Source organism: Larus michahellis, chromosome 31, assembly GCF_964199755.1.
Source record: "Larus michahellis chromosome 31, bLarMic1.1, whole genome shotgun sequence".
In the NCBI taxonomy this organism is placed as follows: domain Eukaryota; kingdom Metazoa; phylum Chordata; class Aves; order Charadriiformes; family Laridae; genus Larus; species Larus michahellis.
This window is the reverse complement of record NC_133926.1, coordinates 444,488-462,206: the sequence shown is the minus strand read 5'-3', so window position 1 is coordinate 462,206 and position 17,719 is coordinate 444,488. Positions and strand designations below refer to the sequence as shown.

General features: G+C 65.0%; 3 protein-coding genes across 7 annotated transcripts in view; 2 read left to right on the top strand and 1 right to left on the bottom strand.

The window, feature by feature from the left end:
• Nucleotides 1–2,464, top strand: part of SPTBN2 (spectrin beta, non-erythrocytic 2) — a 32,294-nt gene extending 29,830 nt beyond the window's left edge. Inside the window, exons 34-36 of the mRNA XM_074568041.1 lie at nt 617–793; nt 1,161–1,203; nt 1,985–2,464. Coding sequence (XP_074424142.1) covers nt 617–793; nt 1,161–1,203; nt 1,985–2,218 — 454 coding nt within the window. The 3' untranslated portion in view covers nt 2,219–2,464. The remainder of the gene's footprint in view (nt 1–616; nt 794–1,160; nt 1,204–1,984) is intronic.
• Nucleotides 2,465–3,806: 1,342 nt separating this feature from the next.
• On the top strand, nt 3,807–9,898 carry LOC141735336 (RNA-binding protein 4-like). 3 transcript variants are annotated; one of them, XR_012584691.1, is made up of 5 exons: nt 3,821–3,880; nt 5,429–5,850; nt 6,754–6,845; nt 7,560–8,258; nt 9,375–9,898. XR_012584691.1 is itself a non-coding variant. In XM_074567982.1 (4 exons), the coding sequence occupies exons 2-3, from the start codon at nt 5,439–5,441 to the stop codon at nt 8,249–8,251; spliced, it is 1,104 nt and encodes a 367-aa protein (XP_074424083.1). In that variant the 5' UTR covers nt 3,807–3,880; nt 5,429–5,438; the 3' UTR covers nt 8,252–8,258; nt 9,375–9,898. The 3 variants fall into 3 exon arrangements, 1 of the variants encoding a protein (XP_074424083.1); XR_012584690.1 differs by having other exon boundaries at nt 6,736–6,845; XM_074567982.1 differs by lacking the exon at nt 6,754–6,845 and having other exon boundaries at nt 3,807–3,880.
• On the bottom strand, nt 9,751–17,709 carry RBM14 (RNA binding motif protein 14). Of its 3 annotated transcripts, none has more exons than XM_074567980.1 (3): nt 16,846–17,709; nt 10,367–10,565; nt 9,751–10,054 (listed from the first exon to the last, which is right to left on the bottom strand). In XM_074567980.1, the coding sequence occupies exons 1-3, from the start codon at nt 17,189–17,191 to the stop codon at nt 9,991–9,993; spliced, it is 609 nt and encodes a 202-aa protein (XP_074424081.1). In that variant the 5' UTR covers nt 17,192–17,709; the 3' UTR covers nt 9,751–9,990. The 3 variants fall into 3 exon arrangements, with proteins under 3 accessions (XP_074424081.1, XP_074424080.1, XP_074424082.1); XM_074567979.1 differs by lacking the exons at nt 9,751–10,054; nt 10,367–10,565 and adding exons at nt 10,898–11,535; nt 12,357–13,971; XM_074567981.1 differs by lacking the exons at nt 9,751–10,054; nt 10,367–10,565 and adding an exon at nt 10,898–11,535.
• Between the last annotated feature and the right edge of the window lie 10 nt (nt 17,710–17,719).

Below are 17,719 nucleotides of genomic sequence, written 5' to 3'. Positions count from 1 at the left end.
TAAAGGCCACACCCCAGCCACACCCACATAGGCCGTGCCCCATCGGACACACCCAGACCACGCCCCCTTGGGCACACCTATAAGGGCCACGTCCCCCACGGGATACTGCCCTCGCCCCGCCCACAGGGACACGCCCACACAGGCCACGCCCCCGACCACGCCCCACCCCAACGGCCACGCCCCCTTCCTTCAGGCCCCGCCCTTAAATGGGCACCGCCCCCACTCCATGTGGGTCCCCCCCCGGAGCCGTGTGTCCCCTCCCCACACTGTGTCCCCCCCCCCGGAGCCATGTCCCCCCCCAAGCTGTGTGTCGTCCCCCCCCCCCCCGTACAAAGCCGTGTTGTGCCCCCCCCGGCACCTCATCCCCCCCCCACTGCCTTGGCCCCCCCCACGAAGCCGCGTCCCCCCCCTGCAGAGCCATGTGTGTCCCCCCTGGAGCTGTGCCCCTCCCAGATCCATGTACCCCCCCCACCTTGGTACCGTGTCCCCCCCCCGGAGCCGTGTCCCCTCATATGGAGCTGTGCCCCCCCCCAGATCCATGTACCCCCCCCGGGAGCCGTTTTCCCCCCCCTACAGAGCCACGTCCCCACCTCACCCCGTGTCCCCCCTCCCCCAGGTCGTGGCAGAGTGTGTACGTGGTGCTGCGGGGGGGCAGCCTCAGCTTCTACAAGGACGCCAAGAGCGCGGGGGCAGGGGCCCCCCCCTACCATGGGGAGCCCCCCGCCCCCCTGCGCGGGGCCCGCTGCCACCCCGCCCTGCACTACAAGAAGCGCAAACACGTCTTCAAGCTGGGGTAGGGGCGGGGGGGGCGCGGGGAGGGGACATACATGGGGGACAGGGGGGGCATGGGGGAGGACATACATGGGGGACACACGGGGGGGTCGGGGGGGACATGGGGGGGAGACACTGGGGGGCACGGGTGGGGATATGGGGGGCACATGGGCAGGGGACATGATGGGCACGGGGGGGCACACACAGGGGGGTTGTGGGGAACATGGGGGGGACATGGGGGAGACACTTGGGGGACACCGGTGGGTCATGGGGGGGGACAGGGACATGGAGGACACACGGAGTACATGGGGGGGACACATGAGGGACATGGGGGGACACGGGGGGTGAGACGGGGGGGACACGGGTCTGAGCCGTGTCCCCGTCCCCAGGCTGAGTGACGGGAAGGAGTATCTGTTCCAGGCCAAGGACGAGGTGAGACACCGGGGGGGGGGCACCCGCCCGCGGGAACACGCACCCGCCCGCGGGAACACGCACCCACACGCGTGTGCGGCCGTGTAAACCCCAACGCACGTGCGGCCCCACTGGGGCCCAGGTGGCCACGGGAACACGCCCCTCCCCCCCCCGCCCATTCATGCCCATTCACGCCCCCTCACCCACACCCATTCACACCCACTCCAGATGCTCCCACACCCCCCCCCGCCCATTCATGCCCTCTCACTCCCCCTCCCACTCCTTCACGCTCTCCCCGTGCCCACTCACACCCATTCCAGACTCTCCCACGCCCATTCATGCCCTCCCACGCCCATTCACGCCCTCTCACACCCATTCACGCACACTCCAGAGGCTCCCACGCCCATTCATGCCCTCTCACTTCCATTCACACCCATTCACACACACCCCCATGCCCCCCCATGCCCACTCACACCCACTCCACTCTCCCACGCCCCCCCACGCCCATTCATGCCCTCTCACACCCACTCCCACCCACTCCAGACACTCCCACACACCCCCCACGCCCATTCATGCCCTCTCACACCCACTCCAGACCCCCCCACGCCCATTCATGCCCTCTCACACCCACTCCAGCGTCCCCATGCCCCCCCGGCCCATTCCAGACCCCCACTTACACCAACTCCAGCCCCGCCTCGTCCACTCCAGACCCTCTTACGCCCCCCCCACCCCCTCCCACTCCCTCTTACGCCACCCCCCGCCCCCCACCCCCCGCTGACCGCCCCCCCCCCCGCTCCGGCAGGCGGAGATGAGCACTTGGCTGCGGGTGATTCAGGCGGCGGCCACCCCGGTGCCGGCGGGGCCGCGGGAGGGCGCGGGAGGGGTCCCGGGAGGTGGGGGGGGCAAGGGCATGACCCGGGCCATGAGCATGCCCCCCGTGCCCCCCCCCGCCGAGGGGGCCCCCGGCTCCCGCCCCCGCGAAGGGAAGGAGAAGGAGCGGGAGAAACGCTTCAGCTTCTTCAAGAAGAACAAGTAGAGACGGGGGGGCCCCCAGAAACGGGGGGGCCCCCCAAAATCGGTGGGGGTCGCCATAAACGCGGAGGGGTCCCTCAAAAACGGGGGAGGTCCTCCAGAAACGGGGGGGGCCCCCATAACGGGTGGGGGTCCCCATGAACTGGGTGGGTCCCCCAGAAACGGGGTGGGGGGGCCAGAAACGGGGGGTTCCCCACAAACGGGAGGGGTCCCCACAAAAGGGGGTGCCCTGAGAAAGGGGGGGGTGTCCGAGGAATTGGGGGGGTCCGGCGGAGCTGATGGAGGGACGCGGCGGGGGCAGCACGGGGGGGGGCAGTGGGGGGCCCGGACCCCCCCACGCCGTCGTGCCTTCCCGCCCCGGGGTCCCCGTGTCCCCCCGCGTCCCGGTGATGTCCCCGCGCAGCCCCAATAAAGAGTGTAGAGAGCGGCGGGTCCCAGTGTGCTGGGGGGGTCGGGGGGAATGGGAGGAACTGGGATGGGTTGGAGATGGGGATGGGATAGGACGGAGATGGGGATGGGAATGGGATGAGGATGGGATGGGAATGAGGATGAGGATGAGGATAGGATGGAATGGGATGGGGAGGGGATAAGGATGGGATAGGGATGGGGATAGGATGGGAGGGGTATGGGATGGGGATGAGGATGGGATGGGGATAGGGATGGGAGGGGTATGGGATGGAACGGAATGGGGATGGGATGGGAATGAAGGTAGGGATGGGGATGGGGTGGGGATGGGGATGGGATTAGAAGGAATGGGGATGGGGATGGGATGGGATGTGGATAGGATGGAATGGGATGGGGAGGGGATAAGGATGGGATAGGGATGGGGATAGGATGGGAGGGGTATGGGATGGGGATGAGGATGGGATGGGGATAAGGATGGGGAGGGGATAAGGATGGGATAGGGATGGGGATAGGATGGGAGGGGTATGGGATGGGGATGAGGATGGGATGGGGATAAGGATGGGGAGGGGATAAGGATGGGATAGGGATGGGGATAGGATGGGAGGGGTATGGGATGGGGATGAGGATGGGATGGGGATAAGGATGGGAGGGGTATGGGATGGGAATGAGGATGGGATGGGGATAGGGATGGGAGGGGTATGGGATGGGAATGAGGATGGGATGGGGATGGGGTGGGAATGGGGATGGGATTAGAAGGAATGGGGACGGGGATGGGATGTGGATCGGATGGAATGGGATGGGACAGGGATGGGATGAGGGTGGGATGGGGATGGGATGGGGATGGGGCCGGCAACAGGTCGGTTCGGGTGCCCTGTATCACCCCAGTGCTCCCAGTACGGCCCACCAGTTCCCTGCGAGCCCCCCGCCCGCCCCGAGCAAAACCCTCAATGGACGCGCCGGCCCCGCCCCTCCCCACGGAGCTCTCAATGGACCGTCCCGCCTTTCCCCGCTCGCCCCGCCCACTCCCCTTCTGTCATTGGCTGCTCCGCCTCCGTGGGGGCGTTCCCTCCCTTTCTGCCGGCGGCGGCGATGGCGGGGGGACGGCTTTGACGGACAGCGCCACCGGCCAATCGGAAGGCGGGAGAGGGGGAAGGGGTTGACGGACAGCGCCGCTGCCCAATGGGAAGGCGGGAGGCGGGGGGTCCGGGCCGGTGAAGCGCGGTCGCCATTTTGTGAGGACCGCGCGGCCGACGGGGCGCAGGTGAGGGGGGGGGGCGCAAAATCGATGGGGGGAATCGATACGGGGGGGGGGGGGGGATCGATGGGGAGAAGGGGGGTTAAATGGGGAGGGGGGGCAGGTATGGAGGGCTGGGGGGGGGCATAGGCCCAGGCCTGGCCCCGCTGAGGCCGCGGGGGGGGTGGGGGGGGGGCAGGAAATAGCCGGAGGAGGAAATGGGGGGGGGGGGACAGGATTTTTGGGGTGTTTTGGGAGGTTTCGTCGGGTTGTGGGGTGTTTGGGGACACGGCCCTGCCGGGGGGGTCGGGGGAGGACACACAGGCCGGGGGGGGGCGGGATTTGGGGCCAGCTGGGGGGGCAGGCAGGGTTTTGGGGTGTTTTGGGGGGATTTGGGGTCTTTAGGGACACGGCCCTGGGGGACGACGACAGAGTTTTGGGGGATTTGGGGGAGATTTGGGGTGTTTTGGGGGCACAGCTCTGCTGGGGGGGGGGCAGGCAGGGTTTTGGGGTGGTTTGTGCGGATTTGGCGTCTTTAGGGGCACGGCCCGGGGGGGGCAGAGATTTGGGGTGTTTTGGATCTTTAGAGGCACAGCCCGGGCGGGGGGGGCGCAGGGTTTTGGGGTGTTTCGGGGGGATTTGGGGTCTTTAAGGGCATAAGCCGGGGGGGGGGCGAACGACACAGATTTGGGGTGTTTTGGGGGGATTTGGGGTGTTTTTTGGGGGGGCACAGCTCTGCTGGGGGGGACAGGCAGGGTTTTGGGGTGTTTCATGGGGATTTGGGGTCTTTAGGGGCACGGCCCTGGGGGGGGGACGACAGAGGTTTGGGGTCATTTAGGGCATTTTGGGGCACAGCCCGGGGGGACGCACACAGATTTGGGGTGTTTTGGGGGGGTTGGGGGCACAGCTCTGCTGGGGGGGGCAGGCAGGGTTTTGGGGTGTTTCATGGGGATTTGGGATCTTTAGGGGCACGGCCCTGGGGGGGGGATGACAGAGGTTTGGGGTGATTTGGGGTATTTTAGGGGACAACCCGGGGTGGGGGGGGACAGATTTGGGGGGTTTGGGGGGGGGCAGGCAGAGTTTTGGGGCATTTCGTGGGGATTTTGAGGTGTTTAGAGGCCCGGCCCTGGGAGGGACAGAGAGTTTTGGGGCATTTCATGGGGATTTGGGGTGTTTAGGGGCCCAGCCCTGGGGGGGGGGGGGGGGGCAGAGTTTTGGGGGGGGATTTGGGGTTGTGGGTCTGGAGTCTGGGGGGGGGGTGAAGGGTCTCTGGCTCCCTTTGAGCAGACCCAGGGCCCAGGGTTGGGGGGGGGGTGTCTCCCCGATGGGAGACGTCCCAGCTATGGGGTGCCCCTGGGGGGCCAGGTGACCCCCCCCCCCCAGCTCAACCCCGCTGTTGCCCCCCGGAGGGAGGGTGGGTGGGTGGGAGGGGGGCGGCTTCTCGCGGCCTTTACCGGGCAGGGGACGCGGCTGCGGGTCCTCCTCGCCGGGAAGCCAACGGGGGACGTATTGGGGGGGGGGTCTCTTGGCTGAAACGCTGTGTCGTCCCGTCCCCCCGCCCCGTCCTCGTCGCAGGCTGGGCGAGATGGTGAAGCTGTTCATCGGGAACCTGCCGCGGGAGGCGACGGAGCAGGAGATCCGGTCCCTCTTCGAGCAGTACGGGAAGGTGCTGGAGTGCGACATCATCAAGAACTACGGCTTCGTGCACATCGAGGACAAGACGGCGGCCGAGGACGCCATCCGCAACCTGCACCACCACAAGCTGCACGGCGTCTGCATCAACGTGGAGGCCAGCAAGAACAAGAGCAAGGCTTCCACCAAGCTCCACGTGGGCAACATCAGCCCGGCTTGCACCAACCTGGAGCTGCGGGCCAAATTCGAGGAGTACGGGCCCGTCATCGAATGCGACATCGTGAAGGATTACGCCTTCGTTCACATGGAGAGGGCGGAGGACGCGGTGGAGGCCATCCGCGGGCTGGACAACACCGAGTTTCAAGGTGATCCGCGCCGGGAAGGCCGGGGCTGGGGGCGGATGACTGGATTGGGGTCGGGGGGTTTTCCCGATATTCCAATTAGATCTTTTCCGGTCCTTTCCAGCTTGGGTTGCGCAGGTTGGGGGATCTTCAGCGAGGCCGGCGGCGTCCTGACGGTGACGGCCCCGGCACCGCGCTCGCCTCTGCGGCACCACCTGGCTCCCCCCGCGCTGGAATTCAGTTCAAAAAGGGGTTTTGTGCTGGGTTTTTTACCATTCCAGTTCAAGCAGTGCCGCTGCCGTTGGGTTTTGTACCATTCCAGCCCAACCGGTGCTGTTCTGGTTGGGTTTTTTTACCATTCCAGTTCAACTGGTGCCACTTTGGCTGGTTTTTTTTACTGTTCCAACCCAACCAGTGCCATTGTGGTTGGGTTTTCTACCATTCCAGCTCAACTGGTGTCATTTTAGTTGACTTTTTTCCCATTCCAGCTCAACCAGTGCCCTTGGGGTTGTTTTTTTTTACCATTCCAGCCCAACCGGTGCCATTTTGGTTGGGTTTTTACCATTCCAGCCCAACTGGTGTCATTTTAGTTGCGTTTTTTACCATTCCAGCCCAACCGGTGCCATTTTGGTTGGGTTTTTTACCATTCCAGCCCAACCGGTGCCATTTTGGTTGGGTTTTTTACCATTCCAGCCCAACCGGTGCCATTTTGGTTGGGTTTTTTACCATTCCAGCCCAACCGGTGCCATTTTGGTTGGGTTTTTTACCATTCCAGCCCAACCGGTGCCGTGCCGGTGTGGCCGCTTTCCGGTGAGCCCGTTTTGCCGGTTCCCGGCACAAGGGCAGAGAGAGAGGGGGCATTTTGGGGCTGGGGGAGGACGGGACTGATCCATCTCTGACTTAACCCAGCAACGGCCGCCCCCGCAGGAGGATCCCGACGGCGAAGTCCCAACTCTTGTGCCGAAAGCCGCTGCCGGGCTGCCGCCGGCGCGGCGTGAAGCCAGGCTGCCTCCTGCCTGGTAAGAGGGTGAGCGGAGGCGCCCGATCCCGCGCCGGCTGTGTCCCTGCTGCCGGCGGCACGCGGCGTTGCTCGCTCGGGCTCTCTCGACGTGCCGCTTTCCCGGACGAGAACGCGGCGCGGGCGCTTTTCCCTCTCATCGCCGCGGATTCCAGCTCGCGGCCGAGCCTCGGCATTTTCCCCCTCTCGCCCCATCCGGAATCGGTGCCGGATCATCCGGTGCTTCACCCCAAAGCCCTTCCCGGTTTCCCGCTGGGGTTTCGGCAAACCCCACCGCCCCCATTCCCGGCGTTTCCCCCAAAACTCTTCCTCCAAGCGGGACGGCGCATCCGGAGCTGCGCTTGGCTTGCCGCGGGCGGTTAATCCGGCGTCGCATCCCTCTCTGCCGCCACCGCTGCGGCAGCAGTGTTTTCCGGCGGGAAGCTTGCCGTTGAGAACCGGGGCCAGCGGTGTCGCCAGCCGCTGGCCGGGGCTACCGGTCGCCGGTGTAGGTGCCGGTGGCCTGGGCTGCCGGCGTCCAGGCCGGCACAGGTAGCGCTGGGCGTTGCCGGCGGCACCGTCCTGGTAAGTCGGGTGGCCGCCGGCCGGGGTCCCGGCGCCGTCGGAGGCCGCGCGGCCGCGGGGAGGGGGTCCTAGCCGGTCCCGGCGGTGGTGGCCACGCCGTGGGCGCGGCGGCGTCACTGACGGGCTCCCTCTCGCGTCTCTCTTCCTCAAGGCAAGCGGATGCGCGTGCAGTTGTCCACCAGCCGGCTGCGGACGGCGCCCGGGATGGGAGACAAGAGCGGCTGCTACCGCTGCGGGAAGGAAGGGCACTGGTCTAAAGAGTGCCCGGTAGATCGCCCGGGGCAAGTGGCGGACTTTGCCGAGGCCTATAACGAGCAGTACGGAGCCGTGCGCACCCCCTACACCGCGGGCTATGGGGAGACGGTCTATTACGATGAGGCCTACGGCGGGATGGCCGACTACTACAAGCGCTACCGCGTCCGCTCCTACGCCACGGCCTCCGCGTACGACGCCTACGCGGAGCAGACCATGGCCCAGTACTCCCAGTACGCCCAGTACTCCCAGGTCCAGTCCTCGGCCATGGCCGCCACCACAGCCATGGCCAGTCGCATCCCCACCACCTTAGACGCGTACGATAGAGCTCTGCTGCCGACCCCCGGCGCGGCGGCCGCCGTCGCCGCTGCCGCCACCGCCGCCGCGGCGGCCGCCTCCTCCACCTATTACACCCGGGATAGAAGCCCCCTGCGCCGCACGGCCGCCGCGGCCACCACCGTCGGAGAGGCCTACACGTACGAGCGGGGGCAACTGTCGCCGGTCTCCTCGGTGGCCCGGGCGTCCCTCTACGACATGCAGCGGTTCGGGCGGGACCCGTACGCGGACCGGGCGCGGTACTCGGCATTTTGAGCCGGAGGTGAGCGTTGGCAGCAGATCCGGCGTTGCCGGCAGGATCCGTGTTGGTGGGAGGGGTTTCTTTTCCCAAGCCCCTGGTTGTGCCGCGCTGGCGTCTCGCCGGGAGGAAGGGTCGCGGTGAAGCCGCCGGCGTTAAAGCCCGGGTGCTGGCACGGCGAGGACGTGCCGCGGCGATTGGTGCTGGTGGTTTGCTCTCCTTCGGGCTGAGCTTTTAATTACCGCTGCTTTTAATTACCGCAGCCGGGGCCGAGCCCTTGTGCCGTCGTCCACCACCGTCCCGATCCGTGCCGGTGGGTCGTTCTCCTTTGGGGGGAGCATTTAATTACCGCTGCTTTTAATTACTACAGCCAGGGCCAAGCCCTTGTGCCATCCCGGCACTGGCACGGTCGGTGTGGGTGCCAGCGGGTCACTCTCCTTCAGGGTGAGCTCTTAATTAACGCTGCTTTTAATTACCACGGCTGGTGCTGTCCCGGCACCATCGCAGTTGGTGCTGGTGGGTCGCTCTCCTTTGGGACGAGCAATTAATTACCGCTGCTTTTAATTACCATGGTTGGTGCTGTCCGGGCATGCACGATCGGTGCTGGTGCCAGCGGGTCGCTCTCCTTCAGGGTGAGCTCTTAATTACCGCTGCTTTTAATTACCACGGCTGGTGCTGTCCCGGCACCATCGCAGTCAGTGCTGGCGAGTCGATCTCCTTTGGGGCGAGCAATTAATTACCGCTGCTTTTAATTACCGCAGCCAGCACCGAGCCCTCGTGTCGTCCTGGCACTGTGGCACTGGATGCTGGTGCCGGTGGGTCGCTCTCCTTCGGGGCAGGCTTTTAATTACCGCTGCTTTTAATTACCGCAGCCATCCCATCACCGCAGAGCCCCGTGTGCCGCGGCTGCCGGGAGTACCTCCCGTTCGGGGGTGGCTCTGCCTGGTAAAAGCCGCCACCGGCCCCGGCACGGGGTGGCCACAGAGCCCCCCGCCGTGGCCACCACCTCAGGATTCTGGTTGCCATGGGCTCCTGCGGGCGCCGGGGCTGGGCCCGGTTCCCCAGCCCGGTGCTGGTTGTGCCGGCGGCGACGGCGGGACGTTTCGCTTTTGCGCCAAACTCTTGCTTTTCTCTTTTCAGGTAAGATATTTGCGGCTGGACGTCGGGTTCCCGTCGCTCACCGAATTCGGCGCCGCGCGGCACGGGCTGCGCTCCGCTAACGAGCCGGTTCCTAACGGACGCTCGGCTTCTCCCCAGCCCGGGCTCAAAATCCCCTCCTCCCCTCCCCCCCGCTCCCAAATCCCCATCCTTCAGCTTTTTGTTCTCAGAATGGCAGGATTTGGCTTTTTCAGGTAGTTTTGGGGCCCCCATCGTCCCCCCCTAGCTGGTCTAGGCTCAGGTCGTGAGCGAACGTAGCCGTAGCCGTACCCGTAGCCGCAGCGCCAGCTTCGCTTTGCTTTCCCAGCGCCGATCCTTTTATTTCGTATTATTTTTGAGGTTTGGTGTTGTTTTTTTTAGAGAGGGTGAGTAATTCACTCGTAGCTTTTTTTTTAACCCCAAACCAGGTCGCTGACTCCAGGCCCGGCGCGTTTAGTGCGTGACCCCCTCCCCTTCTCCCCCCAGTCCCACTTTTCCGGTAAAATAAACTCAAAATTTTTAACAAATCCCGCTGGCTCCGGCACCGCTTATTTCTCTGGACTTAATTATCCTTAAAATAATTAATTTTTCCACTCCCTCGACTCCAAAACTCCTGGACTCACCGGTGCCGCCGCTGCCCTGTCACTGCCCTGCCTGCTGCCGCGCCGCCGGCCGGATCCGCGCTGCAAACGAAGGGGCACGTGAGCGTGGGGGGGTGGCAGTGCCCCCAAAAAGGGCCCTTTTCACCCCAAAAGTGGCCCCCTGCACCCCCCAAAAGGGCCATGGCTAACGAGGGAAGCCAGGTGTTAACTGCCCCCCACCTTCCCTGGGGTTCTTCCTCAGGGGCGGCCCCTTTGAAACCCTCTGCTAATTAACCTGCCCAGGGCTGGCTCATTAGTCCCCAAACTGGCTCGTTAGTCCCCAAAGGGCCTGCGCTGCTCCCCTCCTGCCTCTCGGTGCTCCTTAATTAACACCATTAGGCCCCAGGACCGTGCCTTGGTCGCCATCCGGGCCCCGATCTGGCAGCCGGAGCCTCCAGCTCCTCGTCAACGGGCGACTCCGCCTCCGCTAATTGCCTCCAGCTCATCAGGCTGCTAATTGCCTCCGTGCGGGTCACCGCGGGCTCCTCCGTCACCGGGGTGGGCTCAGGGACGGTCCCAGCCCCCCGAGGGTGCGCGTCCCCCGGCGCCTGCCCTGGAAAACGAGGGGGGAGAAACATTAGACCTTCAGCCCGGCTAATTAGCGTGGCGGTTAATGAGGCGGCGTTAATCAGTTACGTTGCGGGAGAGACGACGGGACAGGAAGCGCTTTGGGCAACTTTAATGGCGTCCGGTTCTGCAAACACCAATCACACACGTGGTTTCTCCTCTCAAAATTGGCTTTTTTCACCCCAAAACAAAGCCACCCTGATCTCACACACACACACACACGGTTTCTCCTCTCAAAATTGTTTTTTTTCCACCCCAAAATGAAGTCGCGGCTTCGGTGGTGCCGGGCTGGCAAAGAACCAGACGGGAGACGGTTGGGAAACGGTGAAGAGCCCAGCATTTATTTACAGTCGTACAAAACCTCGCTGCTCCCTGACGCCGGAAAACGGGGGGAAACCAACCCAAAACGGGGAAAAAAACAACCCCAAAAACGTTGGTAGAAAAAAGAGCGCAGGCTCGGCTCGGGTTGTACCGAGCACCGGCAATGCTGGCGGCCGCAAGAGAGACGGTGCCACGACGCTACGGCGACAGGGGCCGGTGAACCGCGCGCCCATCACTCGTTTCCCCCCCTCCCCGTAACCGCGGCTCCTTCTAAAAACTCCAAAAAAAAGAAAGAATAAAAGAAAAAGCAGCTAAAAAAATAACCGTCGGCGACGGCTGGAGGATTCACCGCGCCGGGCGCGGTGGTGGGCGACGCAAGTGGTCAAACCGTCCCGTCCCCCCTCCCCCAGCCCTGGTGGTGGCCGGCTCAGAGGCGGCGCTGGTAGCCCGAGTGGACGCGGGCGGCTGGCAGGTAGTCGCCGTAGCCCCCCGAGTACCGGCCGTAATCGGCGTGGGCTTCTGGCAGGCGACGGTAATCCATCGGGGACTTTGTCGGCGAGCGACGGTACGCAAGCGGCGAGTCTGTTAAGCGGCGGTAATCAGAGAGGTCGGAGAGACGGCGCTCGGAGCCGTACCTGGGCGAGAGAAGAGACAGGAGGTGAATCTGCCGCTGGGCAACCACCAAATCCGCCGCCGGCGGCCACCGCGTCCCGCCGGGGGATGCACCACGGCACCGTGACGCCGCCGGACTTGGCAGGATGGGGAATCGCAGCTCGGCACCCGCCCCAAAGCCTCCATCCCTCCCGGTTGGTGAGCAGTGCCGGCACGTGGCATCCGGCCGGCGTTACCGCGCCAAGACTGAGCCCTGAGTCTGGCGTTACCGAGCCAAGACCAACCCCCAAGTCCAGCATTACTGAACCAAGACTGAACCCCGAGCCCGGTGTTACCAAGCCGAGACTAAGCCCTAAGTCCGGTGTTACCGAGCCGTGCCGGAATCGGAACTAAGCCCCAAGTCCGGTGTTACCAAGCCAAGACTGAGCTCCAGGTCTGGTGTTACTGAGCCCCGAGTGCGGCATTACCGAGCTGTGCCAGGGCCGAGATTAAGCCCCAAGTCTGGCGTTACCGAGCCCAGACCAAGCCCTAAGTCTGGCGTTACTGAGCCCAGACTGATCCCCGAGTCCGGCACTGCCAAGCCGAGACCGAGACGAAACTAAGCCCCGAATCCGGCATTTCTGAGCCAAGACCAAGCCCCGAGTCCGGCATTGCCGAGCTGTGCCGGAGCCAAAACTAAGTCCCGAATCCAGCAAAACCAAGCCCCGAGTCCGGCATCACCGAGCCGAGACCAAGCCCTGAGTCCGGAGTTACCGAGCCGCGCCGGAGCCAAAACAAAGCCCCGGCGGCCACCGGCGCGGCGCGGAGTGAGTCGCATGTCCGTCTGTCCGTCCCGGCGCCGTACCTTTTTGCCAAAGCAGATGATTTTTTGTACGGGTCGTCGTAGGCGGCGCTGCGTGGCGGCGAGAGGCGGGTGCGCTCATACGGCGGTGCGACGGCAGCGGCGGCAGCCTGCGACAGGCCCAGGTAGGAAGCCGCCTGTTGGCCCAGTTGGCTTGGCCCGTCGTAGCCGCTGGCCGGTTGGGCTCGGTAAGCGGCCGCCAGCGACGCGGTGGAGGCCTGTTGCGCTGGGTAGGATGCCGCCATCGAGCCGGAGGCCTGGGCCCGGTAAGCAGCGGTCAGCGGGGCGGAGGCCTGCGCCTTGTAGGAGGCCGCGGCGGCTGCCTGGTTGCCATAGGAGGCGGCTAGCGAAGAAGCCGCCTGGGCACCGTAGGTAGCCGAGAGGGCGGCGGCGGACTGGCTACCGTAGGAAGCGGGCAAGTTGGCGGCGGGCTGGGCGCCGTAGGAAGCAGAATGGCCGGCGGCGGCAGGCTGGGCGCCGTAGGTGGCAGAGAGAGCAGCCGCCGGTTGGGCACCGTAGGTGGCTGAGTGGCCGGCTACGGGCTGGTAGGCGGCGGTGTGACCGGCCACCACCTGGGCACTGTAGGTGGTGGCGTGAACGGCCACGGCTTGGGCGCCGTAGGAAGCGGAGAGCGCGGCACCGGGCTGGGCGCCGTAGGAGGCGGCAGCGTGGCCATCTACGGGCTGGGCGCCGTAGCCGGTGGCCTGGGCACCGTAAGCCACATGCGTGGCCACCGTTTGGGCGCTGTAGGAGGCGGCGGGGCCAGTGGCGGCCTGGGCGCCGTAAGCGGCGGCGGCCTGGGCGCCGTAGGAGGCGGAATAGCCAGAGGCGGCCTGCGCCCCATAGGAAGAGGCCAGCGCGGCGGACTGGACGCCGTAGCCGGAAAGCTGGGAAGCGGCCGGCTGGGCGCCGTAGGATGCGGCGTTTTGGGTGCCGTAGGCGCTGAGGGAGTTGGCGGCGGGCTGGGCGCCGGCGGCCCCGAGGGAAACGGAGGGCTGGGAGCGGTAGGTGGCCCCCAGCGAGGCAGAGGGCTGGGCACGGTATGAGGCGGCCTGGCCAGTGGTGGGCTGCGGGCGATAGGCAACGCCGAGGGAGGCAGAGGGCTGGGCACGGTAGCTGGCCCCCAGCGAGGCGGAGGGCTGGGCACGGTACGCCGCCGGCTGCGCCGTCATGGGGAGCGTCACCGCTGCATAGCCGGCGCGGCTCGGGGAACGCCGGAGGGGGCTGCGGTCCCTCCCGAAGTAGGAGGGGGAAGCGGGCCTGGCTTGCGCCTCAAAGGCGTCGTATTTGCCGGCAGTGCCGCCGGCGGTGCCGAAACGCTGCTGGTAATCGTACAGGGAGGAGGCGGCGGCGTAGCCCGAGGGAAAGGCGGCGTCGGCCGCCCGGCACTGCTGGTTGAAGCCCTCGATCTTGGGCTGGAACTTCTCCCGGTATTCCAGGCCGATGCGTTTGGTCTTGTCGAGGCCGAGGGCGGGCGGCAGGGCCTGGCCCGCGCCCTTCTTCTGGACGTTGGTGGAGAGCTCCACGTTCACTCTGCGCCCCTTCACCTCCTTCCCGTTAAGGTTTTCGATGGCAACTTTTGCATCTGCTTCGTTCTCCATGTGAACAAATGCATAGTCTGATAAAGCAGCAGACAGAGGGTTATCAGTGGGGGGAGAAAAGACAAATTCGTTACAGGAGCGAGCGGTTAACGAGCCTTGCCGGCAGCGCGACGGTGTGAGGCCTGGCACGGGACAGGCTCTGCCAGCCCCGCTCCGGCAGTGAAGAGACACAACCACCTTCGTTTGCTTCCGCCCCACAATTAATTTGGCCGGAGCTTAACGAGCCTGGCCACCCACCCGGCATCCCCCGGCTCAGGAACACCCCCTCACGGCGTTTTTGCTCTGTTTTCCCCAGATTTTTCTTGCTCCCTTTGCCCGTGCCCACCATGGTCGCCTCTCCCTGCGCCAGGGGAGCTTGTGGCACAGTCGCCTCCCGCCCCGGCAACTCCGGCACCGGCGGGGGGGGGGATGAAGAGCCCTGCGGGGGGCGGCGTGGACTGAGCTGGGGCATCCCACCGGTGAGCGGAGCAAAGCCAGAGAGAGCCGGTGCCCAGAGACACCCAGTCGTACCGAGGGCGGGGAGAGCCAGCGGGAGGGGGGGAGAGAGAGAGGGGAGGAAGGAAGAGGAGGAGGAGGAAGAGAGAAGAGGAGGGAGAATGGGGGGAGAGAAGGAGAGGAGGAAGAAGGGAAGGAAAAGGAAGAGGGGGAGAGAAGGTAGAGGACGAGGGGAGGGAAAGAAGGAAAAATGGGGAGGAGGAAAGGAAGAGGAGGAAGAAGAGGGGGAGAAGGAAAAGGGAGAAAGAAGGTAGAGGAGGAGGAAGGGGGGAGAAGAGAAGGAAGAGGAGGGAGAATGGGGGGGAGGGAAGGAAGAGGACGGAGAGGAGGAAGAGGGGGAGAGAAGGAAGAGGAGGGAGAATGGGGGGCAGGGAGAAAGCAGATGAGGGAAAAGGGGGGAAGGAAGGGGGAGAATGGGGAGAAGGAAAAGGAAGGAGAATGTGGGGGGGAAGAGGAGGGAGAAGGAAGGAAGGGGGAGGAGGAAGAGGAAGGGGCAGAGAGAAGGTAGAGGAGGGAAGGGGAGAGGAGGAGGATGGAGAATGGGGGGAGGGGAAAAGGAGAGGAGGAGGAAGAGGGGGAGAGAAGGAAAAAGGGGCGAGAAGAGGAAGAAGGGGGGGCAAGGAAGAAAAAGGGAAAGGAAGAGGAGGGGGGAGAAGGAACAGGAGGGAGAAGGGGGGAGGAGGAAGAGGAGGGAGAAGGGGAGGGAAGAAGGAGAGGAAGAGAAAGAAGAAACCTGCGGCCCCAGCCGAGCCCCGGGCTGAGGCGAGGAGCCGGGCGAGCACGGAGGCGGCACCGAAGCGGAGAAGCGTCGGAAAGGAGCTGGAGAGCAAGGCGGGGAGCGGGTCACCCTCCCCCGGGCACAGCTCCCCCCACCCCACAAACCCCCCCACCCCACGGCACGACGGGTCCGGGACGGGCTCCTCTCGTCGTCCCCCCTGCAGTCACCGAGCTGGGACCACCGTTACCGGCACCGAGCGAACCCCATCCCGGTGCCTCAGTGTCCCCATGTGTCCACCCCACATCCACGTATCCTGCTCCGGCAGCCCAAGGAGGGGACATCTGCCCCCCCTACCCCCCCATCCACCTCCCACCCCTCTTGGGGACCCCCCCAAAATCGCCAGAAACTCTTAAGTGTGATTTTGGGGCAATTTCTGAAGGGCTGCGTTGGGAAACTGCGTCCTGTGACCTGAAACAACATGAAGGCGGAGGAGCCGTGAAAAGGGAAGGTTTTGGGGGGTGGGGGGGGAAAGCTGCTCGGGGACGTTGCACCCCCCACCCCTCTTGGGGACACCCCCCCCAAAATCGCCAGAAACTTTTAAGTGTGATTTTGGGGCAAGTTCTGAAGGTCTGCGTTGGGAAACTGCGTCCTGCAACCTGAAACATGAAGGCGGAGGAGCTGTGAAAGGTGGGGGAAGGTTTTTTGGGGAAAAAGCCTTCTCGGGGACGTTGAACACACCCCCCACCCCCGCTTTGGCACACCCCCCCAAAATCGCCAGAAACTTTTAAGTGTGATTTTCGGGTGATTTCTGAAGGGCTGCATTGGGAAACTGTGTCCTGCGACCTGAAATATGAAGGTGGATGAGCTGTGAAACGGGGGGAAAGTTTTTTTTTTGGGGGGGAAAACCTGCTCGGGGACGTTACACCCCCCACCTCTCTTGGGAACACCCCCCAAAATCGCCAGAAAATTTTAAGCGAAGGGTTTGGCGCGATTTCTGAGGGGTTGCGTTGGGAAACTGCATCCTGCAACCTGAAACAACGTGAAGGCGGAGGAGCTGTGAAAGGGGGGGAAGGTTTTTTTGGGGAAAACACTTCCTCGGGGATGTCCTGCTCCCCCACCCCTCTTGGGGACCTCCCGAAAATCGCCAGAAACTTTTAAGTGTGGGTTTTGGGGCGATTTCTGAAGGATCGCGTTGGGAAACTGCGACCTCAAACAACGTGAAGGCGGAGGAGCTGTGAAAGGGGGGGAAGGTTTTTTGGGAGAAAAAACCTCCTCGGGGACATTGAACCCCCCACCCCTCTTGGGGACACCCCCCCAAAATCGCCAGAAATTTTTAAGCGTGGGTTTTGGGGCGATTTCTGAGGGGTTGCGTTGGGAAACCGCGTCCTGCGACCTGAAACAACGTGAAGGCGGAGGAGCCGTGAAAAGGGAAGGTTTTTCGGGGGGGGAGAGCGGGTGGAATCCGCACTTTCTGGGGGGCAAAACCTGCTCCGTGTGCGCCGCCAGATCGGGCCGGGGCTCGATGAGGGTCGTGGAAGGGGAGAAGCCGCCGGCAGCCGGACGGAACACGGGTCCGAGGACGGAGGGGAGCGAAGGGCCGGACCGAGCCCGGCCCCGGTGGGGGTTAACGGGGGTGGGGTGGGAGGCGAGCGGGTTTGTCGGGCGGCGGGTCCGGTACCTTTCACCACGTCGCATTCGACCACGGTGCCGTACTGCTGGAAAAGCGACCGCAGCTCGCCGCTGGTACAGGCGGCCGAGACGTTCCCGACGAAAATCTTGCAGGTGTTGGTGGGCCGAGGCCGGGAGGGCTCCACCACGATGCGGCGGCCGTGCAGCTGGTGGCCGTTGAGCTGGCTGATGGCTCGGGCCGCCGCCGCCTCGTCCCGCAGGTGGACGAAAGCGAACTGTTTCATGAGGGCGATACCCAGCACCGGCCCGGCGGCGCCGGCGAACAGTTCGCTCAGCTCCTCCGCCGTCGCCTCCTCGGGGACGTTGCCCACGAAGAGTTTGATGCCGGGACGCATGGCGGCGGCGGGGAAAGGGGAGGAGAAGGGCGAAGGGAGCGGGCGCTCGGCGCGGCGGCCTCACAAAATGGCGGCGTCCCCTCAGAGCCGGGCGGGAGCGGCGGCGGCGCGCGCGCTCAGCACTGCGCATGCGCAACGCCCGCCGCGCACGCAATCTGCGCACGCGCCCCGCCCACTGCCTGCGCGCAGCGCCCGCCGCGTACGCAATCTGCGCGCTGCTCACTGTAGGCGAGCCCTCCGCAGTGCGCATGCGCAAAGCCCGCCGCGGACGCAATGGCCCCACGCTGCATGCGTATCGTCCACCGTATGCGCGCCCTCCGCATGCGTAGTTTGAGCACTGCGCATGCGCCCCCGCCCTCCGCGTACGCAACCTGCGCACCGCTCACTGTCTGCGCGCCCTCCGCATGCGTAGTTTGGGCACTGCGCACGCGCCCCGCCCACCCCGTCCTCCCTACAGCGCCTGCACCGCCAGGGCAAGCCCCGCCCACCGTCCCTTAAGACACGCCCCCATTGGCTGATCACGCCCCT

What these genes read in the sequence shown, in the direction of transcription:
- RBM14 (XM_074567979.1), bottom strand. Translation starts at nt 17,191, where the DNA reads ATGCGTCCCGGCATCAAACTCTTCGTGGGCAACGTCCCCGAGGAGGCG. An exon ending in CGAATGCGACGTGGTGAAAG is followed by an intron (nt 13,972 to 16,845) that starts GTACCGGACCCG and finishes CTGCTTTATCAG; the next exon opens with ACTATGCATTTGTTCACATG. An exon ending in TCATCTGCTTTGGCAAAAAG is followed by an intron (nt 11,536 to 12,356) that starts GTACGGCGCCGG and finishes TCTCTCGCCCAG; the next exon opens with GTACGGCTCCGAGCGCCGTC.
- LOC141735336 (XM_074567982.1), top strand. Translation starts at nt 5,439, where the DNA reads ATGGTGAAGCTGTTCATCGGGAACCTGCCGCGGGAGGCGACGGAGCAG. An exon ending in GGACAACACCGAGTTTCAAG is followed by an intron (nt 5,851 to 7,559) that starts GTGATCCGCGCC and finishes CTCTTCCTCAAG; the next exon opens with GCAAGCGGATGCGCGTGCAG.